Source organism: Vombatus ursinus, unplaced genomic scaffold (genome assembly GCF_900497805.2).
Source record: "Vombatus ursinus unplaced genomic scaffold, bare-nosed wombat genome assembly UNPS02005659.1, whole genome shotgun sequence".
NCBI lineage: Eukaryota > Metazoa > Chordata > Mammalia > Diprotodontia > Vombatidae > Vombatus > Vombatus ursinus.
Window position 1 is genome coordinate 8,269,471 of NW_020945437.1, and position 16,525 is coordinate 8,285,995.

General features: G+C 40.0%; 1 protein-coding gene across 1 annotated transcript in view; it reads right to left on the reverse strand.

Annotated features, from left to right (window-relative positions):
* Positions 1-791: 791 nt before the first annotated feature.
* The window catches only part of CCDC81 (coiled-coil domain containing 81), a 71,176-nt gene continuing 55,442 nt past the window's right edge, over positions 792-16,525 (reverse strand). The window contains exons 11-15 of the mRNA XM_027848295.1: positions 12,115-12,287; positions 10,423-10,501; positions 10,076-10,302; positions 3,479-3,604; positions 792-1,349 (exon numbers count right to left, since the gene is read on the reverse strand). Coding sequence (XP_027704096.1) covers positions 1,208-1,349; positions 3,479-3,604; positions 10,076-10,302; positions 10,423-10,501; positions 12,115-12,287 — 747 coding nt within the window. The 3' untranslated portion in view covers positions 792-1,207. The remainder of the gene's footprint in view (positions 1,350-3,478; positions 3,605-10,075; positions 10,303-10,422; positions 10,502-12,114; positions 12,288-16,525) is intronic.

The following is a 16,525-nucleotide window of genomic DNA, read 5'->3' on the forward strand; positions in this document are numbered from 1 at the left end:
ATTTCAGTGTGCTACACTACTTCAGGTTTCCTCATTTCCCTTTCTGTGTCCAACTGGGGTTTGAAGGGTAGAGGAGGGAGACAGTAGTATGCACAGTGGAAAGAGGAGGGCTGTATGGAGGTTGTGTGGACACACATGTGGCATTTGGAATGTGGATGGGTATAAAACCTATGGATGGCTCGACTAGTAGACGGTTGATTATGAGAAGGGAGAACAGAGAGGATGATATTTAGAACATGCCAGTACAATGACAAGTGTGTCCTAGATGAAAAAAAAAAGCTGAGGAAATGTTCTAACCAACTCATGGCTGAGTGACAAGGCAGACCAGGAAATGCCCCCCTCTAAGAAAGGGCCATCAAGATTCCGCTAGTCCTTTTATCTTGGACCACCCCTCTCTGATCTACCCTCATCTCCCTGATCTACCTCCATATCTCCCTCCTGATAAGATTTTTGTTTCACTAGTATCAAAATTGGTCCCCTGCTCCCCACATGCCTGGACCTCCCCCCAAAATAATTCAAACCTGTTTGATCTTCAGTGAGGCTTTCTGCTATCTTCTTCTACCTTCTGCTCTTACCGGACAAAGCCTCAGGCCCCTGAGCCTACGACTCACGTCCCATTAACTTCTCTCAGTCTTGGGCCCCACCTGTGATTATGACACCAACCCCAATGCTTCCAGTGCCCTGGAGAAGATAGGGTTGGCTAAGGGGTGGACAGTTGCCATTATCAAATGCCATGCACAGGTAGGCACTTTGAAAAATATTTATTATAATAATGCTTATTGTAGCACAAAGAAATGAAATGACTTGCCCAAGGTCACATAGGGCAGGGATAACACGGTAGCATCCCAGTCCTGTGTCACGAATCCCACCAAACACAGAGACAGGAATAACCATTGGTCCCATCCCTGAGACCCTAAGTCAGTAGTAGTCTAGCCCTTACCACCATACCCCCACCTTAATTCCAAGCAGACAGAAGTATCGAAAATCAATGGGGGTGACCAGGAAGGGGGGAACCTACTTTTCCCATTGGATTTTTTTTTATGTGAACTCTACCAGAGAACATAGAGAAAAAGACTTCTAAAACTGAAGGCACAAAAAAAACTCATAATATTGTTTTCATTGAGGTGTGATAAGCAGTCCACAGTCACATCACCACATCCAAAAGAGTAAGACTTTTCCCCAGGAAACCCAGGCCCAAACATTTCTCTTAAACCAGCAGTCTGGAGCCGTGTAAGTGTCTGGTCATCGGCCACAGGTTGGTTTCCCCACAGTTGTTCAGACGCCTCTTACACTGGCAACAACGTCGGTACTTCTCACATTGATCCAGGATGAACAATTTGTCAGAAGCCCTAAGAATGTAAAGAATGAGAACCCATCACTTCCATTCAATTTAGCAAACATCCATCATTACATACCAAGAACTGAGAGGCATCACAGTCAGGAAGACTGAGGATTCAAGTCCCATGCCCCTGCATTCCACAGGTGTGTGTGTGTCTGTGTGTGTATGTATGATACACCCACAATGGATATGGGACTCGGGCAATTCTCTAGGATGATAGGTTACAGAGCAGGTGGCAATCTGCATTGGGTAAAGGAAGATTCCCCACCACGAGTTCCCTTTGCCAGTGAAATAATAGGGATGGCATATATAGACATAGACAAAGACATAGGCATTTCATAGTTCTGGAAATGGTGGTGACTAAGAGTGACCATCCAAAAGCCTGGTCAGAGACCTGGTAGATAAGGATTAAAAGTGGAAAGTTGAGACATTTGTTCATTTATTCAGCCATACATTAAGCACTTATTATATGTAGCACAAGACTCAGCATTGGAGGAAGAGGCAAAAAGAACTATCTCTCTCTCTCTCTCTCTCTCTCAATATATATATATATATATATAATGTGTGTGTACATTTGTGTGTATATACACACATACACACATACACACACACACACAGCTCCAAGGCCAACTCTCTCTATCCACCATGAGGTAGATACGTGGTGCAGTGGATACAGCACTGGACCCAGAGTCAAGAAGACAAGTTCAAATGCTCCATCAAACACTTCCTAGCTGTGTGACCCTAGGCAAGTCACTTAGCTTGTGTCTCCTTCAGTTTCTTCATCTACAATCAGGGGAATGTCAATAATAGCACCTACCTCCCAGGATTGGTATTGGGATAAAATGAGTTAATATTTATAAAGTACTTTGCAAGTTTTACCATAACGTATAGCTATTATTATGACACAGCCTGTCTATACTCTATGTCATCAAGTCTGACCATTTCACTGAAGTCATAGAAGGTTATTGCACATATAGTGTGTGTAAAATATATATACTATTGTATATATACATTTCTACATATAAGCTATGTGTTTTTATATGTGTATATACGTACCCAGTGTGTGTGACATATACACAGGATTATGCTTAATACTTACTGTCCTGGAAATATGCATTTATCAATAACCATAAAAAAATACAAGAAAGTGTGAGATATGGGCCAAGGAAAGATCACTTTCAGCTAGGGGAGGCAAGGCAGGATTCATGTTGGAGGTAGCACCTAATTTGGAGCTTGAAGGAAGAGAAAGATTTCAATAATTCCAATAATAAGAGATGAAGAAGAGAGGGCATTCAAGGTATGGCGGATGACCTAACCTGCGTGAATGCACAGAGTAGGAGAGGGCAGGTAAGACTGGGGAACAACATGATACTCCTTCCTTTGGAATATAGACTGCAGAAAGGAAAGCAAGATGAAGTAAGACTAGAAAAATAGGTTAAAACCAGATTGCGGAGGGCACTGAATGCCAAGTCACTTAACCTCTGTCTGCCTCAGTTTCCTTATCTATAAAATTGGAACAACAATATGTCTGCTTCCCAGGGTTGTGAAACTAAGAGGAGATATGTATATATCTACATACATATATGTATTCATTGTTTAGGCAACAAGGATCTATTAGATATATACTGATTTTAATTCTGAGCAGAGGCAGTGACAAGAAGACCAAGGTTATTAACCACAAATATGGCATGGCATATTTGCACATAGCAAACATCACATATGCCCTGTTATAATGTATACTCCAGGAAGAAGAAAATACATCTTATTTACCATTTTTCTCTCCCTTAATGCCTTGCACTATCCTGCTAATAATAATAAGCATAAACACAGGGCTGACTAAATGAATAAATAAATGTCTACACTTTCTATTCCTCATCTTTATGCCACTCTGCCAGTCAACACCATTTTCAGAAATGAAATTTCTTCTTCTCCCTCCCCTACTGTCTGTCAGCATTGAGGGGAACCCTCTGAGGGTATCCCCATTCTTTGTCTGGCCAAGAACACTCCCACACAGAGAGTCAAAGGGGAATAGGGCCCCTCTGAGGAGAAGCAAAGATGGAAAAGTCAGGGAAGTGGGACAAGGAGGAAGCTGGTTGTTTGTTTTCAACAGCTAAAGTTGGGGCCCTCACTGAGCCTGACCGTTTAAAGATTTTCTCCTCCATATCCCGATGCCTCTTCAACTCAGCACTTTTCTCCCAGTTCTCCTGCAGACCTTGGTTCACCTTCATCGTCCTCTCAAGCTCCGCCATTCTTTCTGCCAAGTGCCTAAAAAGAACGAAATATATCAGCTTCGGGCAGAGACACTGCTACAAACACCAGCAAAGACCTGGTCAGGTTCTTAGGCCTTCTCTGTCAGATTGTGTTGCACATGGAATGCTTTGGTTGAGTCCAGTTATCTCTGAGAAACAAATTAAAAGGCTCTGATTCTGGACCTCCTTTTCTTCCTCTATAAAATGAGTGGGAAAGATCACATGATTTCTGTTGTCCCATCCTAATACTATACAACTCACTTCTGCTATGCAACACAACTTCACTGCTGCTTAATGATTGTTCAGCTATTCTTTTATTGACCCTTTATTTCATTCCCCACAGTTACTGCTCAAACCCTCAAACCCTCAACCATAACCCCATTCCCATTCTCACAGGTTAGATTTTCATGCTGGCAAGTCACTTAACCTCTGTCTGCCTCAGTTTCCTTATCTGTAAAATTGGAACAACAATATGTCTACTTCCCAGGGTTGTGAAACTAAGAGGAGATATGTATATATATGTGTATATATATATATATATACATACATACACATATATATGTATGTATAGTCCATATCAATGTTAAATATTAACATTATTAGGATCAACAGGGTCCAGGGAATAGACCTGATTTCAGAGCTCCTGGCAGTGAGCCTCCTCTGCTGATGTACTTTCTCAGCAACTTAATAGCTTTAGAGAGCTACCTACTGACCTGAGTGGTTAAGTGACTTGCTGATACTCATTGGAGAGTTTGGGTCTGAGGTGAACCTAGGTCTTTCTGGCTCCAGGCCCAGCTCTCTATCCTTTTTGGATATCACCATGGGGCAGCAGCTAGGTAGTGCAGTAGATAGAGTGCTGGACCTGGAGTCAGGAAGACTTGAGTTCAAATGAGCCATCAGACACATCCTAGCTGTGTGACCCTAGGCAAGTCACTTAACTTGTGTCTCTTTTAATTTCCTCATCTGTAAAAGGATGTCAAAATTGCAATAAAAGCATTTTGAAAACATCAACACATTACAGAAATGCTAGCTATTATTATGAAACAGCCTCTCTACGTTCCACATCATCGAGATTTACCATTTCACTGATGTCACAGAACATTAGAACTGGAAAAGACCTTAGAGCATATAAGCTAATCCACTCAGTTGATATATTGAGGAGAGTAAAGGCCAGCAAGGTAACCTGAAGGTGAACAGCACTCAGATCTTATGACTCCCAGGCTAATCAGGGATCTTTCCATTATCTTATTAGGCTGTTTACACAATTTGGTTTTCAGACCCATTGTTACCAATGACTCTGATATATACTGATTTTAATGGAAATTCATCCCCTAGGGGACCAATAGTCACAAGCCTTCCCCTCTGTCATCATGGCCATTGCAGTAGTCCATATTTTAATCTCACCCTGTTGAAGTCATGGGGCATGAGGTGGGGGGGGGGGAGTTGAGGGCACAGAATTTGGCACAGAAATAAACTGGGGGGGAGCAAACAGGCATCAGCAAGTGAAACAGCCAACTTCTTTGTTAAATAAAACAAACCTTCCATTGCCTGTGAGGCTATGTGCCCAGTAATGTATGCAGTGGTGTCATTGGCAGAGAAATGAATAGAGTATTATTTGTTTGACCTCCAGATACAAAGATGTTGTGTTTTCTCAGTCTCTAATAATTATAGCTCACATTTCTCTAGCAGTCTACATTTTAGCGTAAGCTTACAGAGTGCAGACTCTCAAACCACACTATGAAGCAGGGAGGGCAAGATTATGATCCTCATTTTTTTAAATGAGGAAACTGAGGCAAAGGGAGGTGAAGGGAGCTGCTAAACAACCTTCAGCGAGTAAAAGTGGCTTGATAAAAGGCTTCTTGTCTCCATATTTAAGGCTCTTTCCATAACACCATGTTGCCTCTCACATATTCTGTGGCCTGGGTTGAGGGGGAAAGGTAGTATTTCCATGGCAATTGTCTTCAGACATGCAATCAGAGTGATCAGGGATACTTCAGGGCCAAACATGCAGTCCATAGAACACAGAAGGTTCTTAGAGCCCGTCTAGTCTCATTTAACAGATAACAACACTGAGGCCCAGACAGGTAAAGTGAGCTAATTGCGCAAAGTAACACATTAGGTGAGCACAGCTAGGACTAGAACCCGCATCTCCTCTTAGACCAGGGCTTTATGTAACATTCCAAGCTACTATCTCCATGTAGCTGTTTCATTTTCACTTCTTCCAGTCCTCACAAAAATATCCAATAAGTTTTAATTTCCATGTCTGTTCATTTTTTCTTATTTTGATCTAGAGTTTCCAAAGTGAATTCTCAACTACACACTGAGTTGACGGTAGACTCAGACTGTGCCTCACTTTGCTTTAGACTAGCAATAGCCACTAGGGGTCAGTATTCTCCAATAAAAATGTTCGCAATAGTTTCATACATCTGCATTTTGAATATTATTACTCTTTCCTCCCTAGGAAAATCTTCCGGTAGAGGCTGGAGAACCATTTCTCAGGGATATTCCTATAAGAGAACAATGCCTTTATGTTAGAGGAAGACTTCTACACACATGTTGGTGTTCCCTGAAACACCCTAGCCTCCTGGTCCCTCAATCTCCTCTCAGCCCATGATCTATTTCTCCAACTACACCTCAGCCACATAAAAAGATGGTCACACCCTGGATCTCTCCATCACCCAAAAGGGTTCCATGTAACCATCAAAAACTCCCAGATCCCTTTATTAGATCATGGCCTCCTGTCATTTCACCTTTCCCTACATCTTTACTCCTCTCACCCTATTTTACCTCTTAATCATGACCTCCATTCCCTCTATCCCTCTAGTAATTTCTCAGGTCATTAACTCTGCTCTGGCTTCATGTTTCTTTCTTTCCTTCCCAATTTTATATAATCTTTTAATCCTATAGGTAATGAGTTCAACTCCACACTGTCCTATGCCCTAGAATCTCTTAACTTTTGTCCTATATCGACATTCATCCATCCCAATCCCAGCCTTGGATAATTGCCACTGTCCACCTCCTTCATTCCTTCTCAGGTCCTCATGAACAGAAGAGGAGAAACTGAGCTGAATGGGCCAACTAACAAATTTATGTAAACTAATCTCAACTGGGCTTTCACTGTAACAAAACAATTCTTTTTCTCCCCAAGGAAGTTGTTCCAAACCTTCTCTTCTCTCAAACCTCCAACACCTTCCCCCCCCCCTCAGCTGAGGCAATAAGCAACATTCATTAACTCTACTGTGTGTCAGGCACTCTACTAAGTGCTGGAGAAACAAATACAAGCTAAAAGAAAAACAGTCCCTGCCCTCAAAGTGCTTACACTCTAACAGAAGACAGCACATAATAGGGGGCTGAAAAGGAAGGGGAAGGAAGGCATCAGCATAGCTTCATAACTTCACTGAGAAAATAGAGGTCATTTGTATATTTACTGTTTTATGTATTCTATGTGTATATTTTATCTTCCCTTATAGACTGTAAGCTCCTTGAAGGTAGGGACTATTTCATTTTTGTCATTGTATCTCCAACACCTAGCATAGTACTTGGCACACTGTAGACTCTTAACAAATGTTTGTTGATTAATTAATTCCTGCTCAAAGAGGATTTAGATTAAGTTGGTCATTTCTACTACTTACTAGCTATGTGACCTTGGGCAAAGTATCATCCATCTCTGCTCAGTTCTAATCTCATCACCATGCTGTTAATTCAAGCCTTAATTGACACCACTTTCCTCAGCCTCCCCTCCCCTTTGACTGGAGGGCTGGAGGGTAGACTACCAAACTCCTCCTAATGCCTTACTTTATGGAAGGCAGAAACTGGACTTTTGCTTCACTCCACTCTGCATCTGATGCTCTGCCTGGTTTCAACTCCATGGAACAAGATGTCCCCAGGTACCCTCTTGTTTAGCAAAATTAGTTTCAGGAGGCAGCTAAATGGTGCAGTGGACAGAGAACCGGCCCTAGAGTCAGGTAGGACCCGAGTTCAAATCTGGCCTCAGACACTTGACACTTACCAGCTGTGTGACCCTGGGCAAGTCACTTAACCCCATTGCTTAGCTCCCCCAAAAAAATTAATTTTAGGACTAAGTGGTCATTTGTCAAAAGTGAAGGATTTCTGGAGTAGAGAAGCAATTTATTTATGCTAAAAACCCAAATGGCACAAACTTTTATAGATGAAGATCCAAGTCTCCCTCTTTCCTCCACACCACTCCCCCAGCTTTTCTGCCTTCTTTTGTGTGTTGTCTCCCCTCATCAGATCATAAGCCCCTTGAGGGTAGGGACTGTCTTTCTTTTTGTCAATTGTATCCCCAGTAGTTAGCACAGTACCTAGCCCATAGTAGACACTTAATAAATATTTATTGGATTGAATTGGTCCTTCATTTACCTGTACCTGTGGGATGAATGGATGGGATTAACTGATCTTGGTCCCTTTTCCAGCCCCAACTTGTATGTATGTAAGACCATTAGAAAGGGGAAGGTGTGGAGAGAGAAACAGTTCTATGGTCTTTATATTTAACTTAAGTTAAATGATTAGACTATAAGCACCTTGAAAGCAGAGACTCTCTTTCCTAAACTTTCCATCTCCCCAGTTGCCAAGTACAGTGTTCTGTGCTCAGTAGACCTTGAACCAATGTGTTAGAATTGGAAATGGGACTGAAATTAATAGAACTATCTACTTTCTCAGAGGAGGAAACTGAGCCCACAAAATATATAGCTTATAAGCTATGACCCAGGACAAGTCCCCTGACTACCAGTTCAGTGTTCATGTTACCTCTTCTCCTACTGACTCTTGGCAACTTAGCCCCAGATTCATGCTGCTCTGCCCCAACCGTCCTTTAAACCAACTCTGCCCATCTATGAAAAATCACTGCCCCATTGCCCTAGCTAATCATGTCTTGCCAACTCTAGGAGACTCTTTTACCACCGGCATTACACTCGTCTCAAGGTCATATAGCAACGAATTTCTGAAATCCAACCGCCCCCATTGTCCATGGTCATGGGTAGATTCCATAGCACAAAAGCCCAGAGACCCAGGATAGTCATTACTGAAATCCAAGAACCATATGAAAGACAAATATTGAGGGACTGTGGATTAAAATATTATAATAATACAATAATCCTAAGAGGCTCTTGTTGGGGGCAGCCCAGCAGGAGGGAAATCCCCCAAGAGGATTAGGCAAATATAAGCACTTCAGGGAACCTCAGCTGGGGTGCCCAAAGCTTTTTATTCTTTATTCTTTTTATTCTCCTGAAAAAAAAAAAACCCAGAATCTTTAGCACTCAGCAAACACTCTTTGTGTTTGCTAAATGCTTAGAGAATTTTAGAATCTCAGGCTTGGAAAGGGACCTTAGAGACTTTCTAATGCAACTTACACCTGAAGATTGAAAGTCCCTGCTACAATATCCCCAACAAGTAGCCCCCTAGCCCAGGGGTGGGGAACCTGTGGACTCGAGGACATATGTGGCCCTCTTGGTCCTCAAGAGGCACTTTGACTGAATTCAGATCCCCCACCCCTGCCCTAGCCTCTGCTTGACACCTTCCAACGATGGAGATTTCTACCTCATAGGAAAGCACATTTTACTTTTGGATAGCAATTCACGATTAGATTATAGTCATTCTTCTTGAGGGTAGTACAGGCAGTGAGAGATTTTTCTGTGGCAGCATTAGACAGGACGATATGGGGAACCAAGAACATCCCTGAGCCTTCTGAGGCTGGCATAATAATGGTTACCTCCACTCTCCCTCAGGGATGACTATCAGAGGAACAATGTGGAACTGTGGGGGTATGGGAAGCAGGGGGAGTAGGGGTCATGACTGATTCTGATCAAGTGTGACATTTCTTTCATCCTTACATGTGTAGGTGATCCATAGATTGTTTTAGCAGTGTTGTTGGGTTGAAATTAAATTGAAGCACCAGGAATATAACTATACCTTTAGTCACAATGTCTACTGATTCTACTGGTCAATGCCAGCAAGGAGTGAGAGGTGGATGGTGGTGAGTTAGAGGAGCTTTTCATTCTCACTGGGTTATCTAACAACAGGGCTATGCAATGAGCAGCAGGGTAAGTAGCCACAGAGAGGGTGGAGAGACCACATGGTCAGCTTCAGAATGGCCACTGCTACAATGCAAGACCATGTCTGACCCTGGGCAAAATCCTGAACTACATCCTCATCCTCTGTCTGACCAAGTTAGCCATGACTCACTTATTTTTGCTTAGAGTTTGCATGTTTTTGTGAGTGTGCATGTGTTTGGATGCACACAGTTATGTGTGTATGTGTAGGTTGTATGAAGGGATGGATAAATGCATATCTGTACCATACATTCTATTATGTGCATAAGAAGGGGCTTTCATGTGCATGTGTGCACTGTACATATGGGCCTATGGTGTTCCAAACCTTTTCCACATGTATTATGTGTGCATGCCTTGTATGTATGTGTGCATGCAAATGTTTATGGGAATTTGCTCAGCTCAGTTCCCGGAGTCCTTACTCTTTCTGGGTCTTCTGCAACATTTCTATATCCCGCTTCTGATCCACCAGCTGGTGCAGAATGGCTGTCCTCTTCTGGTTGGCAACCGTCTGCAGCTGGTGCTTCATGTACTTTTGTTCCCGCTGCTTCCTTTCCGCCAAACGTTCATTAGACATGTCCATCTTCCCGAAGATGGGCTCTGATGAATCCGGCTCAAACACGGGCAGTGGAGGTGGCCTGTTCTTTATCTAAATCAGTGATACAGATGGGGAGAGAGGGAGAGTTTTCCCAGGAATCCAATACTCATATTGGACAAGACAAGCTTGTGCACAACACACAATGTAATGCTTTGAGGGTTAGCCTCCTACCTGGACATCCAAGGCCCTCTTGTAATATTGTGCTTCTTCCATCTTATCTTTTAAGTACTTTGATTTTTGGGCAGCCAAACTAAGGACAAGAGGGAGAGATAGAAAAAGGAGAGAAGATTTATCCAGATTTCCAAGAAATATAGTTCATCATCATTGATCAATCAATCAATAAACACATATTAAGCACCTAGGATATGCAAGGAACTGTGTGCTGAGAATATAAAGAAAAATTAATTCAGCACCTTTAGGAATGACAGTTACAGTACCTCTTGTCTTTTCAATGACAGGGGAAGGGGATAGAAGGAATGAGAGAACTTAGAATTGAAAATAAAAATTAAATTAATTTTTTTTAAAAAAAAGGAATTGAGACCCAGTGCTAGGCACTGTACAAAGCAAGGAAAAAAGAAGAATCAGATGTTCTCCACTGACAGCTAATATTTTTAAACAGACATAAATGCTACAATAGGCAATATACAACTAAAAAACATAATACTGTGAATGTTTATAATCCAAGTGTGTCCTACTTTGTATAAAACTTGACATAAACATCTATACTTACAAACAGATAAATTAAGGTGTGATTGATTATTCACTAAACAAAAGCCATTGCCAAGATTCCTTTAAGTAGAGAATTTCACCCTTAAAAAATGATTCCAGGGGCAGGTAAGTGGCACAGCAGATAGAGCACCGGCCCTGGAGTCAGGAGGACCTGAGTTTGAGTCTGGACTCAGACATTTGACACTAGTTGTGTGACCCTGGGCAAGTCACTTAAGCCCAATTGCCTCACACACAAAAAAGAGAGCTAAAAATGATTCCAGGGGCTGGTAGGTGGCATAGCAGATAGAGCACTGGCCCCGGAGTCAGGAAAACCTGAGTTCAGATCTGGCTCTGACACTTGACCCTAGCTATGTGACCCTGGGCAAGTCACTTAACCCCATTGCCTAGCAAAAAACAAAACAAACAAAAAAGATTCCATTTACATGCAGCCTTTATGCAAAGTGAGGTGCACTTGTAAGCATTATGTTAGCATATATTATATGTATTTATTTCCTAGAATATACTTGTTTTAATTCAATAGATGTCTCCTGAGCATTTAACTCTGATTGTGTCCATCCCTTACGATGGGAAGGATAGCTCTTAAGGAAGGTACAGACATGCTTTTTTGATGATGTAGCAGAGATGTCAAACTCACTCACCAAAACTTCTGTGGAGGAACCAGATTAAAATATAATTGAAATGTTTAACAAAATAAAAATAAAATAATATGACATTGTGATTTTCTAAATCAATATGTTCCCTGAAGGGATCATTTCTGTTTGAGTTTGACAGCACTGATGCAAAGCACAGCACCACATCTACTCTGTTTACATCTCATCTAACCATTTGTACCTAAATGGGAAAAATGCCAACTCATTGCATGACTCTATGACCTTGCCTGCATCTAGTGATCCCAAAGCATTTAAAAATGGCAGCTCTTTCAGAAAGACTAAATAATGGTTATGCTAATGAAAACAATAGTAATAATAATAATAATTTCTACATTGAGATTTTGTTCTGTGAAACAGATTCTGTTAGGGCCAGTCATTACAACTGAGTGGTAATAAGAACATTAGCACAGAGTCAAGTCCCACTAGAAACTGTTAACACAAAAACTCACTTTCCAATGTTCAGAGAAGGGCAAATTGGACTTACTCTTCTGTGAGCTGTACTTGTTCCAGGCGGTCCATTAGCTCAGTATTCTGTTTCTGCTTTAGTTCCTTTTCTCGTTTGCTCTCCATTTGTTTCAGAAGACCTTGGGAATACTCCTCTTGCTTAGCAGAATTAATCTCAGGACTAAGTGGTCGTTTGTCAAAAATATAGGATTTCTGGAACGAAAGAGAAGAGGTTCATTTATGCTAAGAGCACAAACAATTAGAGATGAAGATTCAAAAGCCTTCAATCAATCAACTGAGCACTCATTGAGGGTTCAGCTCACTACTGGCTGCTGAGGAATGACAAAAGAAGTGGCCCCCCAACCTCCAGATGCTCATATTCCTGTTGTAGGGGGAAACAAGACATGCAAATGTGAAACAATCAGAAAACAAGTACTAAATTAAAAGTACAGTGGAAAGTGGTTCAGAAAAAAAGACATCAACAAGGGATGAATCACGGAAACACAAGATTGAGAGTTGTAAAAGGCATTGGGATATAATGCCAGAATCAAAGAATTATAGAATCAACCAATTTCAGAGTTGGAGGGGATTCTCAGGGGTCATCTAGTCCATCCTACGCCTGAAAAAGGATCCCTTCCATATCATACACACCAAGTAGTTATCCATCCTTTGACCGAAAACTTCCAGTGAAGAGAAATTCTCTGTCTCTTGAGGTAGTCCATTCCCTCCTTGAACAATAATAATTATTAGAAGAGACAGCTAGGTGGTACAGTAGATAGAGCACTGGGCTTGGAATCAAGAAGACTCATCTTCACGAGTTCAAATTCCACCTCAGACACTAACTAGTTATGTGACCCTGGACAAGTCATTTAACCCATTTGCCTTAGTTTCCTCACCTGGAGAAGGAAATGGCAAACCACTCTAGTATCTCTACCAAGAAAACCCCAAATGGGGTCATAAAGAGTCAGACGCAACTGAAAAACAACTAAACTGAAATGAAATACAGGACTTCCAAGAATGCCTGACAAAAATACCAGAATTGCATAGAAAGTTTGAAGTACAACAATAAGGGTCAAAAGAAGCATAAAAGGGCAAATGTGAGTGAGCTGCCATAAATAACTAGACAAAGATAAACTGTTTACCTTCTAATGTGGGGAGATAATATATGTATTCCCTCAGAACTCTATCATCATCAGGGGTCACAAATGGGAGTCTAATTAGATAGAGGGTCTGGGAGTGATTATTATGTTCTGATGACCTTAAAAAGAAGAATAGAAAGGAAAGGGGAGAAGAATATATATGGTGAGGAAAAGGACATGTGGGGGAAATTATCTCACATAATTGGGGTGTGCAAGAAGAAGATTATACAAATAAGAAGGAAGGGGAGTGTGTATACTTGAACTGCACTCTCATCTGAACTGGTGAAAGGAGGAAAGAATAAATGCATACAGAAAGAGAGAGAGTTAGATACAGAAATTCATCTTAATTTAATTGGAAAAAGGAGATAAAAGGGAAAGGGGAAAAAGGAAATGAGGAGAATTAGGAGGGCAGATTAAAGAAGGGATTAATCTTAAGCAAAAAAAACTCTTAAAAGGGGGTAGGAAACAAAGAGAAAAATTATAAAGGTAGGATTGAGGTAAATATACAATTAACAATTATAACTGTGAATGTGAATGGGATGAACTCAACTATAAAATGGAAGAAGATAAAATGAATTAGAAAACAGAATTCAATAGTATGTTATTTACAAGAAACAAACTTAAAACAGAAAGATGCACACAGGTAAAATAAGGGGCTGGAACAGAATCTATTATGCTTCAACTGAAGTTTAAAAAAAAAAAGCACGAGCAATAATAATGATCTCAAACAAAGCAACAACAAAAAATAGCCCTAATTAAAAAAGATAAACAGGGAAACTACATTTTGCTGAAAGGTATCATAGAGAATAAACTGATATTGATAGTAAACATATATACACCAAAATGACATTGCATATAAATTATTAAAGGAAAAATTAAATGAGTTAAATAGACAGCCAAATTATAATAGTGAGGAATCACAATCCCTCTCATACCTAGGTAAATCTAACCAAAAATATAAATAAACAAAAATAACCTGAATGGAATTTTAGAAAATTTAGATTATCATAGACCTCTGGAGATTATGGAAAGGTAAAAGAAAGGAGTATACATATTTCTCTCAATGGTGCATGGCACTTTCACAAAAATTTACTGTGTATTAGTGCATAAAAACCTCACAAGTAAATACAGAAAAGCTGAAATATTAAATATGTATCTGTTATGAACAATGCAATAAAATTATATTTAGTAGAGAGCCACTAAAGAAACTATAAAAAGTTAATTAGAGAATGAATAACAATTCTAAAGGATATATGGGTAAAAGAAGAAATCATAGAAACAATTGTGAATCTTTCCTTAGCATGATAAGTAGTTATCTATTTAAAATGAAAAGCCAATATTATCTGTAAAGGAAATAAACTAGAGGTCTTTCCAACAAAAGCAAAGGTAAGACAAAGATGACATTATTGTCATTAATATTCAGTACTACAAATGCTAGCAATATGAGACAAGAAAAAGAAACTGAAGAAATAAATTTAGGCAAAGAATAAGTAAAATTATCACTTTTTGAGGATGATATGATGGTTTACTTAGAAAACCCTAAAGATTCAACTAATTGAAACAATTAACAACATCAAAATTGCAGTATACAAAATAAACCTGCATAAATAGTTAGCATTCCATTAGAAATCTTTGATAACTAAGTTCTTCCTCTGGAATGGCCCTTCCAAGTAAATAATTTCTTTAAACTGAAGTCTCCTTGTCATCTTCAATGGAAATGATGAGTTAAATTAAGTGGCCTTGTGTTAGAGCTGCTGTCTGCTGCCCCTTTCTTCTCCAATCTACTCCTAATCCTACTACTGGTAAAAAGGAAAGTCATATGTCAGATGTGAGTCTGGAAATAAACTATCTTGGGAGCCAACTTTCATTCTAGGAAATTGACCTATTGATGGTTCAATTAGCCTAGGACTAGGGTAGTTTTCTCTAGCCCCTAACACAACCTACCTGTGCTAGCTGAACCTCACAAGGGAATCCTCTTCTCAGGATAAAGAGAAAATGCAATACCAGCTCTAGTAAAGACCAAGATACATGTAACTCATGACATGAGAAAGCCAAGGAGCTAAACCACCAGACACTAAGAACCTGGCTTCCTTAGCATACCCATTTTTATACAAGCTTTCTCTCATAGTCAATTTGCGCAGACCTGCAATACTCTAAAAGGAAAAAACCAAAAATCTTAGTATACTAAAGTAGGATTGGTTCAGAAGCTGATTGATAACTAGTAACAAGGGACAAGAACCTTTTACTGGCTCTTTCTCCTAATTGAGACCATGGCAGCCAGGTGGCGATGCAGTGCATAATGCTGAAACTGGAGTTAGGAAGACAAGTTTAAATCTAACCTCAGACACTTACTAACAGCATGATCCTGGGCAAATCACTTAATTTTTGTTTGCCTCAATTTCTTCAACTGTAAAATGGAGCTAGTAAAAGTACCAACCTCACAAAGTTGTTGTGAGAACCAAATAAGATAATAATTGTAAAGCACTTAGCACAATGCCTGTCACATAGTAGGTGCTATTTAAATGCTTATTCCCTTTGCCTTCCTCCATAATCAGACATTGTTGCTGACCCAGGTGTGTTTAACAATCAAAAGAGACAAGGAAGGCAAAGTGCTTTGTAACCAAAATATATATATATATAAATGGTGTTATTATATGCTCTGCTTCTTATCAGTCTTTTCGAAATCCAAATCAATTCTGTGCTACCAAATAATTTTTAGTCAATCTGTTCAACAGTTACCAGATATCAAGTCAAATCAACACAAATTTAATGAGTGCATACTATATGCCAGGCACTGTGCTAACTACTAGGGATACAAAGAAAGATAAAAACACAGTTCACACCCTCAAGGAGTTCACATTATTATAACTAGGGACACGATATGTAAAGAAACAATTAAATAGATTAAAAAGAACTCTGAGAGGAGTATTAGGGACGTTGGGGAAAGCCACCTGAAGTGAGATTCGAGCTGAGTCTTATAGGAAGACAGGAAAACTAAGAGACAGAAGTTAGAGGGCAAGGCATTCCAACAGAGGTGTACAACATACAGAGTAACCAAGATTGAATGATGTCTGCTTTCTGTAATAATAATGTGGTTTCTCCAGAAAAGACATGCTTCATCGGTGGATAACTCATGTCAATGTCTCATGAATGGTTTTAATATCTCAAAAATCTTTCTCTATTGTATACCCTCTCCACATCTAGTTCTTACATTGGACAATCTGAGATCTTGCAAAGTTAATAATGGATGTTTTGTACTGAAGCAATGGGTTTTCCATTCATTTATTAAGGGCCTACTATATGTATAGCGCT